Raw genomic sequence first — 22,051 nt, forward strand, 5'->3', positions numbered from 1 at the left:
CATGACCAGGACTCCTTAGCACTACTGCAATACAAATGATTAATAATAGTATGTTGCAAAGACAGAAACCAGTAACTGGTTTCCTCTAGGCCTGCAACTGACTTTGGAGTAAAGAATGCTTTTACAGTTGTCCCCTGGGTCTGGAATCTTTAAGGCTACACCGTTTCTAAGAACAGCACTGGATAGCTATTTTTTAGATGAGAGAATTCCACTGGATATAAATGAAAACCTAGTACAATTTTCTCAACTCTCTGAAAATTTGAAGTAAAGATGTACAGTAGTATCTACAATTCTAAATATTTGGTGTAAAATTCATCAAGCTAAATACCCTTGTTCATATTCTTGGTACTCCTGGTTCCCTGAAGAAATCTCACCATCAAATGTTGCAGGTCCCAGAAGTCTCATTGCTGCAAGGCATGCAACTTAAACTATTTTATGATAACACAGAAAAGGGCATTCTGGCATGACCTCACTGAACCTGGAAGTACCAAGGAGATTTACATATTAGGGGGAGGGAGAGTTTTAAAGAGGTTAATAGAAATGTATTACCATGCTTGAATCCCCCTGCAATCCCCCAGCGTGGGGCATGCAGCACAGAAACTGGGGTTTAACTGTTCTTTATTTTTGCTTTGCAATTTCTCTCTCAAATGCATCAATATTTTAATGCCATTTTCTTACACTTCCTCTAGTGTTTGGATAGTGCAAATACCTAGACCTAAATTTTGCTGGAGGGTATGTGTAAAAGATACAGCACCTACATGGTGTAATTATGACTTTTAGTCTCAGCCCTGATTGTTTGCGGGGGGCAGTTTAGAATCTCCACCTTTTCCCCCAGAAGTTCTAGGGAAGGCTCAGGATGTAGAATACTCTGCTGTCCTGTATGGAAATGAGACCATGGCCCATCGTCCTCTCTGCCTCCTTTAAGAGGACTCTCTTCAGAAGCACTAGGAGGAAGCAATCCCTGCACGCTGCTGAACACAGATACTGCACTTGTTGATAGCTCCTGCATTAAAAGTTCATGGTGAAGGATGGAAGAAAGGTCACACGGAGCTTTCTCACCCTTTATATGTGGCTCAGTTTCCCACCCATACTCCATTGTGAGCACAAACAGGGACTAGTCAAAATATGGCCTGTTTGGGATTGGCCCAACTTATACTATTATACAGACATAGACGTATACTTCACTTCTAGCTCAAGCTTCTAAAGTGTGGCAGTGGCATGTTTCTGAGCTGGAATGGCTAACCAGTGCATTTAGAAACAGAGTTCTGGACGATCAGACTCCATTCTTTGCCTGGGAGTGGGAGCATCCAAAGTGTTTACAAAAATGAACAGCACCTTTTGCCTAGGCTTTCCCACAATAGTCCCTTCATGCCGATAAAGAGAAATCATTAGTACCTTGTTACTCATATTCCACAGAGGTGGGTGCCGTATGTGAGTAAATAGAGATCTTGAAAATGAATTGCCTTGTGGATTTAAATGGGACATCCAATGAGCTTGTTTAAAATAGACTATCCTGTAAAGAATCATAGAAATGCAAACCTGGAAGGAACCTTGAAAAGTCATTTGGTCTATCTTGCCCCCCCACCCATGCTGAGGCAGGACCAAGTTTGCCTTTTCAATCCGTGATAGGGGGTTGTCTAACCTGTTCCTAAAAACCTCCAATGGCAGGGATTCCACAACTTCTCTTGGTAACTTATTTCAGTAGTTAACTATCTTTTTTGGTTAAAGTTTTTCCTTATATCAAACCTAAATTTACCTTGCTGCAGATTAAGCCAATTACTTCTTGCCCTACTGTCAGTGGATGTGGGGAACAAATTGATTCCCATCCTCTTTATAACAGCCCGTAACATATTTGAAGACTGTTATCAAGTCCTCCTTCTGTCATCTTTTCTCCAAACTCAACATGCCCAGTTTTTTTAATTTTTCCTCACAGGTCAGGTTTTCTAAACCTTTAATCATTTTTGTTGCTCTCCTCTGGACTGTCTCCAGTTCGTCTACATCTTTCTTAAAGCATGGCACCCAAACCTGGACGCAAGCCTCCAGCTGAGGCCTCACTAGCATTCAGTAAAGCGGGACAACTATTTCTAATATGTTAGATATGACAGGCTTGGGTTTATTTAAAAAAAAAAAAAAAAGCAGTGATATTAGCCTTTTTTGCAACTGCATCACATTGTTGGCTAATGTTCAATTGGTGATCCACTATACTCCCCAGATACTTCTCTGCAGTACTGTTGCCTCTCACCAACAGAAGTTGGTCCAATTATAGATATTACCTTTCCTGCCTTGTCTCTTGTATTATTGCCTTGTCACTTACTTCCCATTTTGAATTTGTGCATTGATTTTTTTCCTTCCAAAATGTAGTACTTTGCCCTTGTCTTTATTTAATTTCATTTTATTGATTTCAGACCAAACCTCGTTTATCAAAGTTGTTTTGAATTCTAATCCAGTCCTCCAAAGTGCTTGCAACCTCTTCCAGCTTGGTGTCATTCATAAATTTTATAAATGTACTCTCCACAAAATTATCTGTCATTAATGAAAATATTGAATAGTGCTGGTACTCAGGACAGACCCTTTCAAGACCCCTCTAGATACCCCCTCCCAGATTGACAGTAAATCATTAGTAACTACTCTTTAAGTATGGTCTTTGAATCTGTTGTGCACCCATCTTGTAGAAATTGCATTTGGACCACATTTCCCTAGTTTGGTTATGGGAATATCAAGTGGGAGATTGTGTCAGAAGCTTTACTAAACTTGAGATAAATCACATCTTCTGCTTCCCGCCCCCGCCGCCATCTACTATGCCAGTAACCTGATCAAAGTAGGAAATTAGTTTGGTTTGGCATGATTTGTAATTGACAAATACGTGTTGGCTATTACTTATTACCTTATTATCCTTTAGGTGCTCATAAATAGTTTAATATTTCGTTCAACTATCCTTCCAGATATCGAAGTTAAGCCGACTGGTCTATAAATCTCTGGGTCTTCTTCATGTCTCTTTAAAATTAGGTACTATTGTCTGCCCTTCACCTCTCCTTTGAGATCTCACTCATTACAGACCTAATCAAACAATGCAGTTCTAATTAACTTTTAACATTACTTTGGCCCACCACTGGTTTTTCCTTGTATTTCCTTTGATTGAGGAAATGCACAATATCAGTGCCAGGAGGTTGATGTGAACTAGCATAGTCCTGTGGGCAGTAGTAATGGTCAGTTTTTGTTTGCTAGCATTGTGAGGAGGAACTGAATCCTGTAATTCATTATACAAGCTGCTACATCCCCGTATATATTTTATTTATTTTAGCATGTAATGAATCTGCAATAGAAGCGTCACCAAAGATGATGGTGTTTTAATTATATTCCTGGTCAGTTGTTTTAAAATAAATAAACAAACCAACAAAACTCTACTAAATCCAACTCATATATTGTAGAATGTTTCCCTCCCCTCCCCCCCCCCCCCCTTAAAACTATAAACCTTAAATTCAGGCTGCACTAATGTAATTTTGCTGGTGTGCTACGGTTTGTGTCCTGTATACAATATCACACAGCATTTTTATTCAACTTGGCATATAAAGGTTAAAAGCATGCACGAGGACAGATGATATGAATTTCAACCTTCATGCCAATGTTGACAAATAAGTTAATTACAAAGGAGTGGCATACAAACTGAATGTTCAAAAATTTCAAAAAACAAATATTTTTTTGGTTAAGGTAAATAAATACTATTTCCGTGTGCTCTGATTTATATATCCTAATCTGTACACAGTCATCAGCCAGTCACTAGTTAACTTGTGCTGTGTTACATGAGACCCTGGCAAGCGTTTGGCATCCTGTTTTCTTGGGTCTCGCTGGTTCCTCATCTGCCATGAAGCCTTACCTTTAGGGTTGTCAGAAATTCATCAAAACTAATACGCATTGTAATTCACAAATTTTGTGCTTCTTGAAATGCATAATTCTTTCAGGCTTACTGCAACTACTGACAAAAGCTCTCTCTTCTGATTTCTCTTATTACATAATTTCAGTCGCTGGGCCAGTCGAAGTGCCACAACACAGCGCAGGAAAGATCGCCTTAGACAACATTCAGAACATATTGGACTGGACAATGATTTAAGAGAGGTAAGTGATATCTGCAGGCACCAGGGGACTTCAGTCAAAGAACATAGACTTAATCAAAGTGTTTTTTGCTGCCTCCGGCAATGTTTTCATAGAATCATAGAATTGATACCATAAGGTTTTCATTCATCTTTGTGACCATTACCTGATGTACATATCATTTATATATAGTATGTAATTTTAAGATATTCAAAACTGTGTCCATGCGCTGTAGAGATTTTGTATCTTCTAAATTGAACTGTAAAGCAGTGTATTAGTGTAGATTGTTTAGACTACTACTGTAGCTGAAAATTCGTGAACACATATACTACAAAATGCAAATGAAAGGGGGGGAAGTCGGACTTAATATTTTGCACCAATTTTTCCATCTTATAACAAATCAAAATTTTAAAATACTAACCTCTGAGGCTCTGCATTGTAATAAAACAGACTGTTTGCCATAAACAGACTTTTTTGCTAATATAGACCCCAATCCTACAACTGTACTTTATGCAGGCAGACCCATTTGTGTGGATGGAGTTGGCAGATTTGGGCCAATAAAATGTATTTGAGTTTTTCAGAGATGTTATGATAAATACTGACCACTTGGAGACACAAAGGAGGAGAATTTATTGTAGGCGTTCTTTTGTGTTGCATAGATTAGAAACTTTTACTAGTTAGCCCATTTAAAAGGGAAGTGTTTGGTGGGTGTTTTTTGTTTTGTTTTTTAACTTGTATCCAAAGCTTGGAAACTTCCAAACATCTTGTAAACCTCAATTACTTGTAAGCTTTTTTCTGTCTCTTCAGTTTCTCCTTTTGATTGTTTCAAAAAAAAATTTCTGCCATGTTTTTCACTGTGACTGTAGTTCTTGTGCTATTTTTATCATTAGCAAAAAAAAAATCCACCAAACCTTTATACTGTTTTGCCATTGGCCTTACTGAATAAACTTTACCAGTGTTGCTGTTTGGAATTAAAACATTAATAAGTAAAATTGAAATCTTCAATCACAACTTTAAAATTCAGTTTCATTGAAACAAAGCAAAACAGCATTTATAAAAGTTTGTTGCTATTTTTGTTAATGTGACTTTGTAAATATAGTTCTAAACATTGCGTTGTGTATATCTCAACATAACCCTTTCCGTGCTTCTTCATCTATTTAATTTTTTCTTTCTTTTTTGTTGTTGTTGTTTGTTGGCTCATATGCATGCTTGTTTTGCTTTGTCTCCTCTCTTTCGGGCTTTTCTGCCATTGGTATATCTGCCTCCTCTTAGCCATCGGAGGAGCTTTTGATTCGTCAGAACTCAATGGCATTCTGGGAGTGGGATCAGGGGCCACCCCCTCCTGCACGACCTCCTAAAAAATCCTTCTCTGAATGCTGCCTGGTATGTTTTTTTTTGCTGAAAGCTGCTTTTGAGAGATGTTACTAGAATAAGGAATCACTCTCTTCAACATCACTTCAATCTCTCCTTTTTGTAGCACATTCGCACACCCTTGTAGTTACTGAAGTGTGGTTATAGTCAGAAAAGTAACACTGAAAATGAAGTCATGGGATTTCATTTTAACCCTCTGGCTAAGTTTATCTTCCCAATGTTTTTCTGATCTCAAATGCAAGCTGTGTCCTTCTGGGCTGTGATGATAGGCCACAAGTAAAGATTCTGCAGTGAAAGCTTAGGTAGTGATGGTAGTTGGCTGATACTGATGCACAGGCAGAATAGAATCCAACTCACTCTTTCTGTAGCAGACTTGCTCTTCTGTAGAACTTGCAGGACCAATAGAGTTAGCAGGACTAAAAATGTTTCAGTATAATACATTCTGATTTGATGACATGCTAAGGAATAGAGTATGGTTGTCTAAATTTTTTCACTCTTCAGACTATGACCGCACTTGGATCTATTTTCTTTATCCCTTTCCCTTTAAAGATAAGTTTGTATCTATCCCTATTAGCTATTCCCTTTTCACTGTATTCATAATGTTTATTGTTTTGGCACATATTAGACGAAACTACTATTGTGAGGCTACCTGTTGATGAACAGAATACTTTCATTTCGTTATTGCCTAAAACAACTTTTTAATGGTTTTTTTCTTTCTCATCTTATTTATGCATAAATATGTTTTGAGTTTAATTAGAGATAACGAGGCGTACGTGCTCATCTCCTATCAGATCTATTGAACAGGCTGTGAGCTGACTTGTCCAAATTTTGCATTCTGCCATGGTCTTCCACCATTTCTTTTTTTTCATGCTCAAGCAATTTTGGTCAACTTACAGCGACACAAGTTTTGGATTTTGTTTTCATTAAACAAACGAGTTTAAAATTATTTTCTCTCTAGACAGAGAAGGTCTGAAAGTGCTGCAGAGACAGCACGCTCAGGCCCTGTGCATTGTCTAGCTATAAAGTAAGCCCTGCAGCCCAATTAAACAGCAGCATTATATATCTCTGAAGGAAGTACCATCCAGTCCTTCTGTGGGGCCTTAAGTGCAGAAAGAATTAAATGGCTGAAAACAAGTGGGGAATTCTCAAATCTTGTATGGATGAGGGAGACAACACCTACCCATAGCAGGAGACCGTCCATTACAATATGGGGACATGAGCATCATACTTTTAAATTGTCTTATTCAACATTATTCCAACAGAATACCAAACTTGTAATCATCAGACCTGTTTTTAAGTACTTGTCTGAGTTTTTTACAAAATTTTATTTAAAAAATGTGTGCCTAAAGTTAGGCTCTTAACTCCACATTTAAGCACCTACATCTGTGGTCTAACTTTTAGAAGTGCTATGCACATAGCGCTCTCTCTAGCATCAATAGGTGTTCAGCACTTCTGAGTATCAGATCAGATTTAGATGAACTTTAGGCACTCATGTTTTTAAAACCTTGGCTTTATACTGTTTGTCTGTACCTTGCATTAATGCCATTTTTCAAAATGAGTCCAAAAATGGAGTTTTGTTTAAAACAAGTCTAAGAATTAATAAACTCCCCAGTGATTAATAAAGTTTGTCAGTTCAGTAAGGACAAGAGCCAACTTATCCCACTTTTTTTTTTTCCCTCAGCCAAAATTCTTTGAAATCAATTAATCCCTCTTCTTTCCCCTTCCCACACATTGTTTTTCTAGTTTCTTTCAAAAGTATTTTTCATTCAGCTCCATACTGTGTTCTTCAGATTATTCAGTTGGCTTTTTCATCCCTTTTACTAGTGAAAATCAAATAACAATAGAAAGAAATGTTTAATGCAGGTTTGGACTTTTATGCTGACTGAAGGTATTATTTTGGCTAACTCTGTACTACTAGCTAATGACACAATCCACTGGCTAGTTCTGTTTGACGTTTTGATTGCACATACCACACCGGAGTATTTTTTTTTTTTTTCTGTTGGCCTGTGGAGTGTTACACTTCTCCACTCCTATACTTAAAGCTTCAGATAAATCACTACAGTGCATAGATTTATATGCTTGGAGTCCTTTTTATATCCGTGCTTGTCTGTCAACAGTTAAGGAAGCCAGGTAATTTCTGTGATGTCATATTAATGCAAATTCTGTTTTTTAGAAATACATGCAGGAGGCAAGGAGTTTGGGGAAAAATTTAAGGCAACCCAAACTCTCAGACCTTTCTCCAGCTGTAATTGCTCAGACAAACTGGAAATTTGTGGAAGGGTTACTGAAAGAATGTCGCATGAAGGTAACTATATTTTTTTTTTAAATGTATGTTTTCCACCCTTCTATAAGCAGAATGAACATGTCTTTGTGGAGGAGTTGCAGGAAAGATCCATAACAACCAAACTCCCATTGGTTTCACTGGTAGTTCTCTGGCTTGAGACCTTACAGAATCAACCCCTGAGCTGGTCTCCTGGTATGCTGTAGCCTTAGGCCCTACTGGTCAGGCAGGGGCCGTGGCCGGGTGAGGGGGAGCGAGCTTGCTCACGCAGTCCTGCTGGAGTGCTCCTGCCAGCAGGAAAGGCAAAGCAGTCCCCTGTGGCTTGGAAGGAACTCAGCTGGCAGCCAGCTGCAAGCAGCAGACCCGTCTGCATCTCCCTGCACTGCAGGAGCACATGGTCAAGTATCCAGTTAACACTGGTACCCAGACACTAAAAATCCAGTTACCGCAGGAACCCATGCCAGCCGTGGGTGTAGTTTGAGAAGGCATTGTTTTCCCCCTCCCCTGCACCCCCAAAGTTTCCCCTACCCCCAATTTCTCTGGAGGGCTGCTTAACTGTCAGGGAGGGAAGAAGCTCCCTCTGTCCCTCTCTTCAGCTGAGGCTGACAGGCAGCTCCAGGACGCTGCCTTCTGGATCCTAGTGCCTGTCACAGTCATCTTCTGTGTGTGCTGGGTCCTGTTTCTGGACAACTGGTGAGTGCCTGTGGTGGAGCAAGGCAAGGGGATGGCAGGGGGAAGAGGCAATACCAGAGCAGTAGGGTGGGAAGCTTGCACAGAACCTGCACACACTCTATCCAGCGCCAGCCGGAACTATTGCCCCTCCCATGTATAAGGAACCAATTCCCACACATCTGTAGGAAACACAAAACAAAACATCCCATTCTGGATACCAGTACTTTAACTTTTATGGTACCTTCCATCGAGGAACTTCAGATTTATGATGCACTGTGTTCAATATTGTATTGAACTATACTAAAAATCAAAGAAATCCAATTTTTTTCTTTGATGTATTTTTCTGTACTGGGATGCACAGGCAGCCAAGTTCTTTCCTTATGCTCAGCCTATTTCCACAGGCCAATGCATCTTTGTACTTTTAAGGGGTTGCAAAAGTATTGGAGGAAGCTCAACACATAATGTTGTAGGTTTCTCCCTCCCCTCTTTCTCAAGGATTTTAAATCCACTTCTTAGCAGGCTATGATAGAAAGACTGGCTGAATAGGCTAAAGGCAGGGTCTGTCCCTTTGCTGGTTCTCTAGCAGTTCAATCCATCATAAAAGTACCTCGCGTTTGATTTCTTTTGAGTTTCATTCCAAAAATTTAAAGCTAAATGAACCTGAAGTTAGTCCTCATTTTTCTGCCCCAACTCAAACGAACTTCTTTCCCAAGTGGAAAATGTTGAGTAAGCATGGAATGTGTGTGATTCGAGAAGGGAATGAGAACACAAGCCAATTCTTGCTGATAGTTACACCTGTGTAGCCTTATTGACTTCAGGGAGAACAGATTTTTGCACAAGAATAGATTTTGATCCCTTCTGCTTTTTCACAGCTGGTATAAGCAGAATTTCATTCGCTTTCCTCGCCTAAACTCTGAGCACTTTAAGGGGGGAAAAAAATAAGCAAGGTCTACTTGATTTACACATGCAAATGAAACAGGAAGCTCTCCCTTCATTCTACCCCAGCCTTAAACAAACACCAGACCTGGGATGTAACAAAGGTATCACTACAGCAGCCTAGGTTGGGCTGTTCTTTTGAAAGATCCTTAATGGTTCTTTTAAGATGCGGCTTTTCAATGAAGTCTTTTTCTTCAGGGGGGCAGAGAACACAACAGTGAATAGCTCTGTTTTGTCAACTTCTAGTCATTCAAAAGCTGAAAGGCTTTAGATTAAGTTTGTTTAATGTTTATACAGTGATTTTGAAGAGCTAAATATTATGACTGGGCAACCATCTAAAGTTCTCAAGTATCAGAGAGGTAGCCTTGTTAGTCTGGATCTGTAAAAAGCAACAGTCCTGTGGCACCTTATAGACTAACAGACGTATTGGAGCATAAGCTTTCGTGGGTGCTCCTATACATCTGTTAGTCTATAAGGTGCCACAGGACTCTTTTCGTCGCTTTTTACATCTAAAGATCTGTGTCACTTCTAGCTGTTACCTTTTTCTTATGAAAACAACAAGGAGTCTGGTGGCACCTTAAAGACTAACAGATTTATTTGGGCATAAGCTTTCGTGAGTAAAAACCTCACTTCTTCGGATGCAAGGAGAGCAGGGAGTTACTTCACAAGTGGAGAACCAGTGTTGACAGTGCCAATTCAATCAGGGTGGATGTAGTCCACTCCCAGTAATAGATGAAGAGGTGTCAATTCCAGGAGAGGAAAAGCTGCTTCTGTAGTGAGCCAGCCACTCCCAGTCCCTATTCAAGCCCAGATTAATGGTGTTGAATTTGCAAATGAATTTTAGTTCTGCTGTTTCTCTTTGAAGTCTGTTTCTGAAGTTTTTTTGTTCAATGATAGTGACTTTTAACTCTGTAATAGAATGACCAGGGAGATTGAAGTGTTCACTTACTGGCTTGTGTATGTTACCATTCCTGATATCCGATTTGTGTCCATTTATTCTTTTGCGGAGGGACTGTCCGGTTTGGCCAATGTACATGGCAGAGGGGCATTGCTGGCACATGATGGCATATATGACATTAGTGGATGTGCAGGTGAATGAGCCCCTGATGGTGTGGCTGATGTGGTTGGGTCCTCTGATGCTGTTGCCAGAGTAGATATGGGGACAGAGTAGGCAACGAATGAGTAGGGCTCATTCACCTGCACATCCACATTGTAATCAGAACTGATGTTTCAGTGGCCAGAATTCAAGGGATACTGGATGATTTTAAGCCAGTAGATGCACTCCTGAAAGTTTACTAATCTGTAGATTTCACCGCTTGCTGGATGACATACTCGTTAAATCTTGCTGTCTTGTAGACTAAACGTATGTTGGTAGAGAAGATGGGCCATGAAGCAGTAGAGCTGGGACATGGAGAGGCCAACATAACAGGTCTGGAGGAAAATACATTGATTGCTAGTCTTTGTGACCTGTTGGAAAGGATCTGGAGCCATGGTCTACAAGTCAAACAGGTTGGTAACTTGAAACTTGGTCAGGGAAAAGCACGTGTACACAGTACCATTTAACACATATTAAAAGTATTTCCTGTAATCCATCCCTTTAAACTACTTCTTGGCTATATCATTTCTCAAAAGACCTGAGTGTATCTAAACACTTCAGGCACAGCTATTGGTTTCCTAAAATTTTTGTGAGGTTTTCAAGAGAAGCCTTTCCACAAATTGTAGTAATAAAATAGCTTTTTCCATCCTCAAGAGGAGTGAAAGACTAGGGAGGGAACACTGAGGAGAAAAACAGTGGATAGAGGGAAAGCTTCATGATCACAGGAAATTACTTGTTCTGTGAGGGGGTCCTTTCCTGTTTTCTTGGTTTCATTGCTCAGGAGCAAAGAATTGAAGCAAGAACCCAAAGTGACCTTCTGGATTCACTAAACCACTAGGGTCTAAGCCAATATCTAGCTTTTTTTTATTTGGCTCCTTTCTCATTTATTTTAAATTTCTCCTATATGTTCTATTTTCAGGGGAAATCTGCTTTGTGGTCCCATTTGCTTCAGTACCAGGAAAGGGAAGAGAAGCAAGAACATATGGCGGAGTCCCCGGGTGAGTATTCAGGAGTTTGCTCTCCATATACAGTCTCTCAGACTCAACAGTAAGCAATCTTGGTTCTGGTTGGCCTAAGGCCGCAGTACTTTGTGGTGGATTTTATTTTGTATTTTCAGTGTCAGTGATACTGACATCACACTTGTAATTTGAGTTCTTTCAAATATTTGATCTCTGGACTAAACAGATGGCTTATTTGCCTCAAATGATGCCATAACTATTACCATCTTCTGGAAGATCATGCGAGATGTCATTTTGCTTAGTCTGTTCCATTTCAACTCTGACTAAGCACCAAGTAAGGTATGAAAAGTCCATATGTTTTCTGAAGTGGTTCACAGAAATGTAGGGCTGAAAGGCATCTCAAGAGGTCAAGTCCAGCCCCTTCTTCTGAGGCAGGACCAAGTGTACCTAGACCATCCCTGACAATGATAAGGGGCATTTTGTAAATACTAGACAATATTACAGTGCGCCAGACTTCAGTTGCATCCAGTTGGATTTCTTGAAGACATGAGGCCCAACTTGAGGCAGCAAATATTCTTCCATCAGTGAGAATGGTCTGTCTTACAGCATTGCTCAAATAAACAGATGTACAAATTTTTATTGTTATCTTCTATAAAATATTTAGAAGTCTTTTTTTCTTTTTTTGTACAAATCCATTAAAGCTGTTGAAACTTCAGTGCAAACATTCAAGATGCTTTCCTTACATCAATAAGCTGCTGGTTACCCGTCCCAACTTAAAGATTGAGTATATTCAGGATAAGCAAAGGACAGACTTTGCTCCTCTAGGATCATCAGGCTGTGATGGAACTTATTGGCCAAGAACATACCAAGTGTATGACTGAGCTTTTAACTGATAGGAAACAGATTTTGTAGATTTCAGAGTAACAGCCGTGTTAGTCTGTATCCGCAAAAAGAACAGGAGTACTTGTGGCACCTTAGAGACTAACAAATTTATTAGAGCATAAGCTTTCGTGGACTACAGCCCACTTCTTCGGATGCATATAGAATGGAACATATATTGAGGAGATATATATACACACATACAGAGAGCATAAACAGGTGGGAGTTGTCTTACCAACTCTGAGAGGCCAATTAAATAAGAGAAAAAAAACTTTTGAAGTGATAATCAAGCTAGCCCAGTACAGACAGTTTGATAATAAGTGTGAGAGTACTTACAAGGGGAGATAGTCAATGTTTGTAATGGCTCAGCCATTCCCAGTCCTTATTCAAACCGGAGTTGATTGTGTCTAGTTTGCATATCAATTCTAGCACAGATGTCTATTCAAGTGACATCATCATAGGACCTAATCACATCAGCCGTACCATCAGGGGCTCGTTCACCTGCACATCTACCAATGTGATATATGCCATCATGTGCCAGCAATGCCCCTCTGCCATGTACATTGGCCAAACCGGACAGTCTCTACGCAAAAGAATTAATGGACACAAATCTGACATCAGGAATCAAAATACTCAAAAACCAGTGGGAGAACACTTTAACCTGTCTGGTCATTCAGTGACAGACCTGCGGGTGGCTATATTACAACAGAAAAACTTCAAAAACAGACTCCAACGAGAAACTGCTGAGCTAGAATTGATATGCAAACTAGACACAATCAACTCCGGTTTGAATAAGGACTGGAAATGGCTGAGCCATTATAAACATTGACTCTATCTCCCCTTGTAAGTACTCTCACACTTATTATCAAACTGTCTGTACTGGGCTAGCTTGATTATCACTTCAAAAGTTTTTTTTCTCTTATTTAATTGGCCTCTCAGAGTTGGTAAGACAACTCCCACCTGTTTATGCTCTCTGTATGTGTGTATATATATCTCCTCAATATATGTTCCATTCTATATGCATCCGAAGAAGTGGGCTGTAGCCCACGAAAGCTTATGCTCTAATAAATTTGTTAGTCTCTAAGGTGCCACAAGTACTCCTGTTCTTCTTTTTGCAGATTTTGTAGACTATTTCCAGAAATGTAAATTATTCTCCGAAAGAAGTGATGCACAAAAATCCCTGTGAGATCTAGGTATATGAGGGCATATAAGCAAGAACATTAATCTGGCCTCCTGTGTCTAATGGAATTATTTTTTATAAATTTGGTATTCATGCCTATTAATCTAGATCCTTATTCTTCAAACAGCAAGGTTGGAATTCCATGGCATGTGGCCTATACAAGCAATCTCAGGCTGGGAGGGAGTGAAGCGAACACTACATTCAGTAGTTACGTAGAACTTATCCGTGCTCATTGGCTCAGGCTCTCACTTCATGGCTAGTGGGAATTCCCTTTTGGTTTGGCATTCTAAACCCATTAAACTACCTCACTGATATGTAATACATGATTCTTTTGGTATGGCATTGAACTCCGCTGCACTACAGCTGTTGCTCAGCATTGTTTCTGTAGGACTTTCAGCTGAATTAGATGGTCTTCCTGAGGTTTCCTCCGATTTTGTTATTTGAATGTAGCAGATGTCCCTGGATATTTCCAGTTTATGCTGATAGCGATGTTTATATATCAGGAATTAATTCAGGATTGTGTTTTGGACAGACATAAGGTATTTCACAAAATTCTTTGCAGTCATAGTGGCATATTTACACCAAATGAGTGTGTATGATTCTCCCCTCCCTCTCCGCAATTGGCTAATCAAGGAGAGCGTTTTGGAAAAGATTCAACACTTTCTCAATGCCCCCATTCAGAGTTCTTGCTGAAATCCCAATAGTAGGATTTGAGAACCCAGCATCTCACAGGATCAGGCCCCAAGTATATATCTATGGATAAACTGGTCTTTTGAGTCATGACAGCTTTGTAATAAGCATCTATGACCAGGGACATGTTATCATGCATTGCAAGCTCCAGAATTAAACGTGGTCCAACTGGTGGCCCCTAAGATGATTCCATTTGGCCCTAGAACTTACATGGGGGATACCATTTTGTAGAACAAAATATCCTCCTCTGCACAGTGTGACCTTGCACACGCTGTATGTGCGAGATCATGCTGCGTGGAGGACACCGTTTTGTGGAATAATATCAGGGGGTAGTCGTGTTAGTCTGGATCTACAAAAACAACAGTGAGTCTGGTGGCACCTTAAAGACTAACAGATTTATTTGGGCATAAGCTTTCGTGAGTAAAAACCTCACTTCTTCGGATGCATAGCGTGAAAGTTACAGATGCAGGCATTATATACTGACACATGGAGAGAAGGGAGTTACTTCGCAAGTGGAGAACCAGTGTTGACAGGGCCAATTCAATCAGGGTGGATGTAGTCCACTCCCAATAATAGATGAGGAGGTGTCAATTCCAGGAGAGGAAAAGCTGCTTCTGTAATGAGCCAGCCACTCCCAGTCCCTATTCAAGCCCAGATTAATGGTGTTGAATTTGCAAATGAATTTTAGTTCTGCTAAAAGAACAGGAGTACTTGTGGCACCTTAGAGACTAACAAATTTATTAGAGCATAAGCTTTTGTGGACTACAGCCCACTTCTTCGGATGCTTATGCTCTAATAAATTTGTTAGTCTCTAAGGTGCCACAAGTACTCCTGTTCTTTTTGCGGATACAGACTAACACGGCTTCTACTCTGAAACCTTTAGTTCTGCTGTTTCTCTTTGAAGTCTGTTTCTGAAGTTTTTTTGTTCAATGATAGTGACTTTTAAATCTGTAATAGAATGACCAGGGAGATTGAAGTGTTCACTTACTGGCTTATGTATGTTACCATTCCTGATGTCCGATTTGTGTCCATTTATTCTTTTGCGGAGGGACTGTCCGGTTTGGCCAATGTACATGGCAGAGGGGCATTGCTGCCACATGATGGCATATATAACATTAGTGGATGTGCAGGTGAATGAGCCCTTGATGGTGTGGCTGATGTGGTTGGGTCCTCTGATGCTGTTGCCAGAGTAGATATGGGGACAGAGTAGGCAAAGAGGTTTGCTACAGGGATAAGCAATGTCACTAAAAGGCTTGTAAGTGTAGAATTGAATACATAATGGCAAGTCCCCCTTAAAACCTTATGTAAGTGAAGAGGAAAAAAATCTCTCTTGCCTTACTCAGTGGTTCAGTAATTATTAATGAGACATTATGCCTTTGTACATTTCTGGCAGATGATTAACTTAAGTGTGCCATAGATGATTAGCATAGCTCTTTGAGGTTTGCATTCTCATACCATATATCTACTAAAATTTCACACAGGCGGCTAAGATCTATTAGATTATAGCTATATGGAAACATTTGTTGAGTTCTTAAGGTGAATTAATTTAGTGCATTTCTGCATGAAGGACTAAAAAAAGGCATGCAAGTATAGAACTGAGTTGTCCATGACAGATCAGAGCTAGCAGCGCAAACTCTTCATCAGAGTGGGAAGCTTAAATCTGTAATCTAAGAAGTTGTTGCATGTCTTACTAAAAATGTCACCGCATGTCTATGACTAATGGACAGCCACTAAGCAACCTGACTGGCATGCATAAATATGTAATGGCAAAGTCAGATTATAATACTAGAGTTCAGAAATGCTTGACATTCTTAATATCTAATATGCTAGTTTTACTTCCTCTACATTTATCAAGTGGGTTTCAGTTGTTTGAGATTTCAGTAAAAATAGTTTTAGCAAGTGTCAAGTCCTTATGGAACAGATTTACATATATGTATTTCATATGCAAAGAAGGACACATTTGATGAATCATCTGAAGTCTCCAAGTTTAGCCCTGAATTAGCTAAAGGAAAAAGGGACCTAGATAATGAATTAATGTGGAAGCAGACAAACTGAAGAACACTTCAGTTTCAGGAATACTTTGCCTGGCAGTATTCCTGAAACTGCATATAATTGCTGCAATTCTCAGTGTTGTATGATTTCTTCTACAGATGTGTAGATGAATGTATTACAAACTACTGTAATTTTTTTCCTCTTTTAATTTTTTTTTTTTTTTTTTTCTATACAGTTGCCCTGGGCCCGGAAAGAAGGAAGTCTGACACAGGAATTACATTACCTACACTGAGAGTCTCACTTACTCATGATATGAGGTACAGTATTTTACTCTTAAAGCATTTATTATGGCTTTAATAAGGATCATTACACAGAGATTCACATTAACACAAATGCTTGGGTTTATTCAGTTTGAGCAGAATTCATCATTCTTCTTCTGTGTAAGGACCACATACTCAAATCCATGTGGTTTACCTCTTTAGTTTTGCATGCTGCTTTGATTTACTTTAGCTAAAAAGTCATGGAAAGGAAATGTGTACACAAAATGTTGGAAATGGTTATTGCTGATATGATACTTTTAGGTAGCAAAAAATATTTTAATTTTAAGTAGAGCTGCTGAAATACCTGGTACGATATTTTATTTGTTGAAACAGGAAAACTTAAGTTTGCAAAGGAAAAACAGAAAAATTAGAATCTAGATGGACGTAAAAATCTGCCAACAATGGCTGAACTATATTAGTTTCTAAATGGATATTTCATCAAAAATTGCTATTCAAATGGTACTAGGACCTTGAAAACATATATTGAGCAAGCACAAATTTTAATGATTGCTCTCAGGGAAATATTATTCCTGACATGTGGATTCATCAGTAAGCTATATAACGACATCTGCTGTGTTTTTTGAGATGCAAAGTGTAACATTTATAAGACACATTTGTTTTACAAAATTAATCAGCTGATAGAAAATTACTACTTCTGTTGTTTTGTCTTTTATATAACGTTTTATATACTGGCGGCCCAGAAGAACTTACGCCATGTTAAGTAATTTGGGGGCTTGGATGACTCTGGGATCAGTAATGAGATGTAAGACTTCTAGGTCACTAGTTCAATTTCAGTTCAGGCTGGTAGTGACCAAAAGTTGTTACCATCTAATGGCAATTAGTCTCAGTCCTCCCCCCATGAACAAATATTCACATCCTGAATAATGCCATTACTACTAATACTAACCAGCAGCCTTGTTAATGTTTTTGTGTTCAGAAAGGCCAATGGCTGAATGGGCCACAGACTTCTACCATCTCAAATGTGGATGTGCTCCCACCAGACCAGAGTTCAGGCACACTGACATAGCCCATGTGGAGGTACAGCTTAGCAGCTTCCGCGCTTGCTGTCTACACTGTACCTATTCTGCGACTAAAGGGCTTCAGTCTCCAGGGCTCTTTCACAGATGAAGAGTTTACATACCCTGTGTTCGTGTACATGTTGGGCGTTAACTGTGAACACTTCAACAATAGCTTCAGATCCAGAGAAATCCCCTCTGCAGATGAGAGGGTAGTGTTGTCTCCATGGCTCATTCAGTCTTTGGCTTCTCTGAAGACACTGTCAACGAAGTTGCTAGTTACTACCGTTTGTGGTGGGGGGGAGTTTGTGATGGAAGGAAACTTAAGGAACTTAGAAATTGAAGTGGAGATGATATAACATAAAGATACTGAGTGATTGACTTCATTTACTGTCTTGCTGTACTCCAGTGGGTCTCACTCATGTAGTCAAGTTTGAAAGCCTGTAGGGGACAAGAAAGTTTGGAGGTTGAGGTGACTGTGCCAGGCAGTTCCTCATAAGGGAATGTTTTCATTTGGGGTATCATGGACTGTTCTGACTTACTGCTAGTTCAAACCAACCTTTTGATGTTTCAGTTGACTTCAGTGAGAGTGTTGGTGTCAGAAAAGTACAGTAGCAAAGAGGATAAAAAGATGACATGATGATGGCTTTCCTGGAGGGCTGCCACCAATTTACAGATAGAAGAAGAAAACCGAAGTGTCTTGCAGAGTGTTTCCCTGTCCATCTAAAAGCAAGACGTAGTTGGGTATTAGCTAACTGCATTTATCTGGCAAAAACAGGTAGTAGTCACCTGGTAATTCATGTTGCTATTGAGAATACATTCCAGTGATGAGATCATGTAGTTGAGTCAAAATAACACATTTCATCTTACCTACAGTACATAGTTAACTTGTTTCATTACTTGTATGCAGTGTTGTTGTAGCCATGGAGACAAGGTGAGTGAAGTAATGTCTTTTATTGGACCAACTTCTGTTATTACCTCCCCCACCTTGTCTCTCATGTTTCAATACTGTAACGTTAGAGGGCAGGGAATATTTACAGTACATTTGTTGGGTATGATGCTTTACAAGCAAAAGAAAAAAAGATGGTGCCTGTGTAGAGGGGCTTATGTTCCAAGTTAGACAACTTGATATGCCACATAGAAATAAGATGATAGATAAAGGAGTGGGAACACTTAACGGGAGGTAGACCTACACAATATAAAGTAATGAGGTTACTTGTTTTTTATCAACATGTGATGTTTGTCTGTCACAGTATGGATGCTGACATATGTTTGCCAACTTAACAGAGCTAAATTTAGACAAACATGGAAGGAGTCAATGACTATTAGAATGGGTTGAAGTACAAGAGACTTGAAATGGAAGTTTGCTTGTTGTACAAGACTAGGCAGGTTATTTCAGGCATAGGAGGCAGTCCGGTTAACACTGCGTGCATGATTTGTGTTTTCCAAACGGTGGCAGAGTTGACTAATGAAAGCATGTCCTAGCTATGCTGCTTGAATCATGTGTTCACTTCCTACTCCATGGGGAAAATAATTGAAGCAAAATGCCCTCTTCAACTTCTGTACACCCATGAATATACACAAACATACCTAGTCATACCACATGCTAAAGTCTGGATGATAAATTTAATCTAACGTACATAACCCTCCGGCATGCTTACCTCCCTTACGGTGGGAGGAGTGAAGATGTGATGAATGGCTTAACTACACACAAAGGTTTATGCTGACATCAGAAGGATGGATAATTGTTGAAGTGCTACTGAATGTCATGTGGCACTAAGGGTTTGTCTTCACATACAGGGGTTCACTTCAGTGAAGACACTGCTATGCTGATGGGAGAGCTTCTCCCGTCGACACTGTTAATCCAACTCCCCAAGAGGCAGTAGCTATGTCAACAGGAGAAGCTCTGCCATCTACATAGTTCTGTCTATACAGGGGGGGTTGGTCGGTATAACTCCCATCACTCGGGTGTGGATTTTTCACACCACTGAGCAACATAGTCATACTGATAGAGGTCTGTAGTGTAGCCCTGGCCTAAGTCTACTAATGGGAAATAGATTTAAGCAGTGCCCTAAGTATTGCCTGTTTTGGTAGTTATACAGTTATGTAAACACCTTACAATGATTCAGCCTCGCTTTCTATCACTTTTAACAAGGTGATGGTTATTGCACATGTCCAATATTGTGCCCACTGCCTCCCTGGCACAAAGTTGTGCTTTAAACAGAATAGGGAGACAAAAGCAAAAAGCAATTTACAAATGTATTTCGCTTTACAAAAAACCTGTACACCATTCTTGCCTGATATATAGAACATGGTCTAAGTATGTGGTAGGGGTGGTCTCTAAAGGATAGGCTGCTGGATTGAGAGTCAGGAACTGTGGTCTCTTTTCCCAGCTCTGCCGCTGCCCTACTGTGATACCTTGGGCAAGTCTCTTCACCTCTGTTCGCCCCTCTATCCCTTCCCACCCTTTCTTTTGTCTGCTTAGACTGTAAGTTCTTCAGGGGAAGGAGTCTCTCACTGCGTGTACAGCACCTAGCCCACTATAAGACCCCATCTGAGTTGGGGGGTATAGGCTGTACCACTACCACCAGTTGATTTATAGTAAACCAAAATTAGTGTAAAAGGGTAGCTTTTGTTTCTGAAATGTTACTGAATAGGTTAGAAGCCTTTACCAATATCTCCACAGTAAATCTTCTGTTCAGTGTTCTTCTGACAATAATGGGAATAAGTATTTATGCTGGGCAATGCCATACATATACCCCTGATTTTTAACTGATTTTAATAAATTGTAAGAGCTAGTCAGATTCCCACAGGTGCAAATGAAATAAATTGGCAGCAAAGTCCACGAATGTTCTGTTTTACTTATTACAGTTTGCTTCTGTTAACACCGATATTGATTACTGAGCCTTTTTATATTTTAGGTAGGCTGTATGTTTTTCAAGTGTGCAATCTATGCAAATCCCTGAGCAGATGTCTGGTTCTGTATCAGAAACAGACAGCTATGAGGTACACAAGGAAAATAAATTAAGGTTTAGGTACATCTCTATTTGAATTTTCTCTTAGGAAAAAAATATATTCTATTTAGTGTTTCATATTAGAGGCAATTTAAAGTGAGCACTGAAAACAAAACAAAAAAGATTCTGTGCTTTGATCTTCTCATCTCAAAGGACTTTAAATAACAGCAGTGTGCGCCTCAACATGCTGTGGAGGAGTAATGTGTGCATCCTATTTCTCAAGGACTTCTGATTACATGCCCAGTTATCCGTGTTGGAAGTACTAACTGCTAGCTGTCAGTCTGATCCAAGGAAGGGGTTTGCTTCACACGGTGCTTACTAGTTCCAGAACAGGTTTCTCTGCAGTGATTCAATTGATACAAGTCAGTGTTGAAAGAGGGAAGCCGTGAATGTGGTAATAAAAGGACAAGAACATATATGTAACTGTAGTTCACTTTTGCAGACAGGCGGGGAGTTATAATTAATCAGACTGTAAAAACTTAGTACATTTAGACTTGGGCTAGGTCTACACTACCCGCCTGAATTGGCGGGTAGAAATCGACCTCTCGGGGATCGACCTCCCGACGGGACGCGACAATCGATCCCCCAATCGACGCTCTTACTCCACCAGCAGAGGTGGGAGTAAGCGCCGTCGACAGAAAGCCGCAGAAGTCGATTTTGCCGCCGTCCTCACAGCGGGGTAAGTCGGCTGCGATACGTCGAATTCAGCTACACTATTCACGTAGCTGAATTTGCGTATCTTAAATCGACTCCCCCCTGTAGTGTAGATGTACCCTTGGTCTATGCTAGTAACTTATGCTGGTATAAATACATTGCTCAGGGGTAGAAAATCCACACCCCTGAGTGATGCAGTTACACCAACCTAACTCTTGCTGTAGACAGTGCTATGTTGACAGGAGGGATTCACCAGCCAACATAGGTACCATCTCTTGGGGGAGATGGAGTACCTATGCCGATGAGAGAAGCCATCCCCTTGGTGTAGGTAGCGTTTTCACTAAGCAGCCTCTGCAGCCTTCTCTGTTTAGACAGGCCCTTAATCTTGTCCCTCTTTAGACCTGTTCACATTTCATAACATGATGTTGGGAAATTTTCTTTAAAAAAAAATAAATATATATATTTTTTTTTTTTTAAAGGTTTCAGCTTATTGGGTTTTGCAGTCACACGGCATTATTATTTTTTGTTTGTGTTGTGGCAGCACCTACAAGCCCCAGCCCTATTATGCTAGACATTGTACAAACATAACACAGTCCCTTCCCTGAAGAGCTTACAACCCTGATTTGGGGGACGGGGGGACTGCAGGGGCAGAATACAAGGTAATAATGAAACTATACTAGTCAGCATAATAAGCAGCAGTTGCAGCACAACTTCATCAAACAATTTTTTGGAGTAAATGTCACATTTCCTAACATGGGACATTTTGTAGAGCACGTGGGGCCTTCAAGGATGTTATGTGAGTTAGAAAGCAGGTGTTAACAAAGCTCACTTCAGTCGTGGTGGAAGCTTAGAGACTTACACAAAGGGATGGAACATTGTGAATTGCCTGTGCACTTAACATG

General features: G+C 39.9%; 1 protein-coding gene across 11 annotated transcripts in view; it reads left to right on the forward strand.

Annotated features, from left to right (window-relative positions):
- The window catches only part of DENND5B (DENN domain containing 5B), a 203,489-nt gene that overhangs the window by 150,439 nt on the left and 30,999 nt on the right, over window positions 1–22,051 (forward strand). For 7 of the 11 annotated variants that reach the window (XM_065566406.1, XM_065566404.1, XM_065566405.1 and 4 more), the window contains 6 exons: window positions 4,020–4,113; window positions 5,362–5,472; window positions 7,634–7,765; window positions 10,706–10,858; window positions 11,365–11,443; window positions 16,381–16,462. In XM_065566406.1, coding sequence (XP_065422478.1) covers window positions 4,020–4,113; window positions 5,362–5,472; window positions 7,634–7,765; window positions 10,706–10,858; window positions 11,365–11,443; window positions 16,381–16,462 — 651 coding nt within the window. The remainder of the gene's footprint in view (window positions 1–4,019; window positions 4,114–5,361; window positions 5,473–7,633; window positions 7,766–10,705; window positions 10,859–11,364; window positions 11,444–16,380; window positions 16,463–22,051) is intronic. The other 4 variants (XM_065566447.1, XM_065566425.1, XM_065566438.1 and 1 more) reach the window with 1 other exon arrangement.

This window comes from Chrysemys picta, chromosome 1 (genome assembly GCF_011386835.1).
Source record: "Chrysemys picta bellii isolate R12L10 chromosome 1, ASM1138683v2, whole genome shotgun sequence".
NCBI lineage: Eukaryota > Metazoa > Chordata > Testudines > Emydidae > Chrysemys > Chrysemys picta.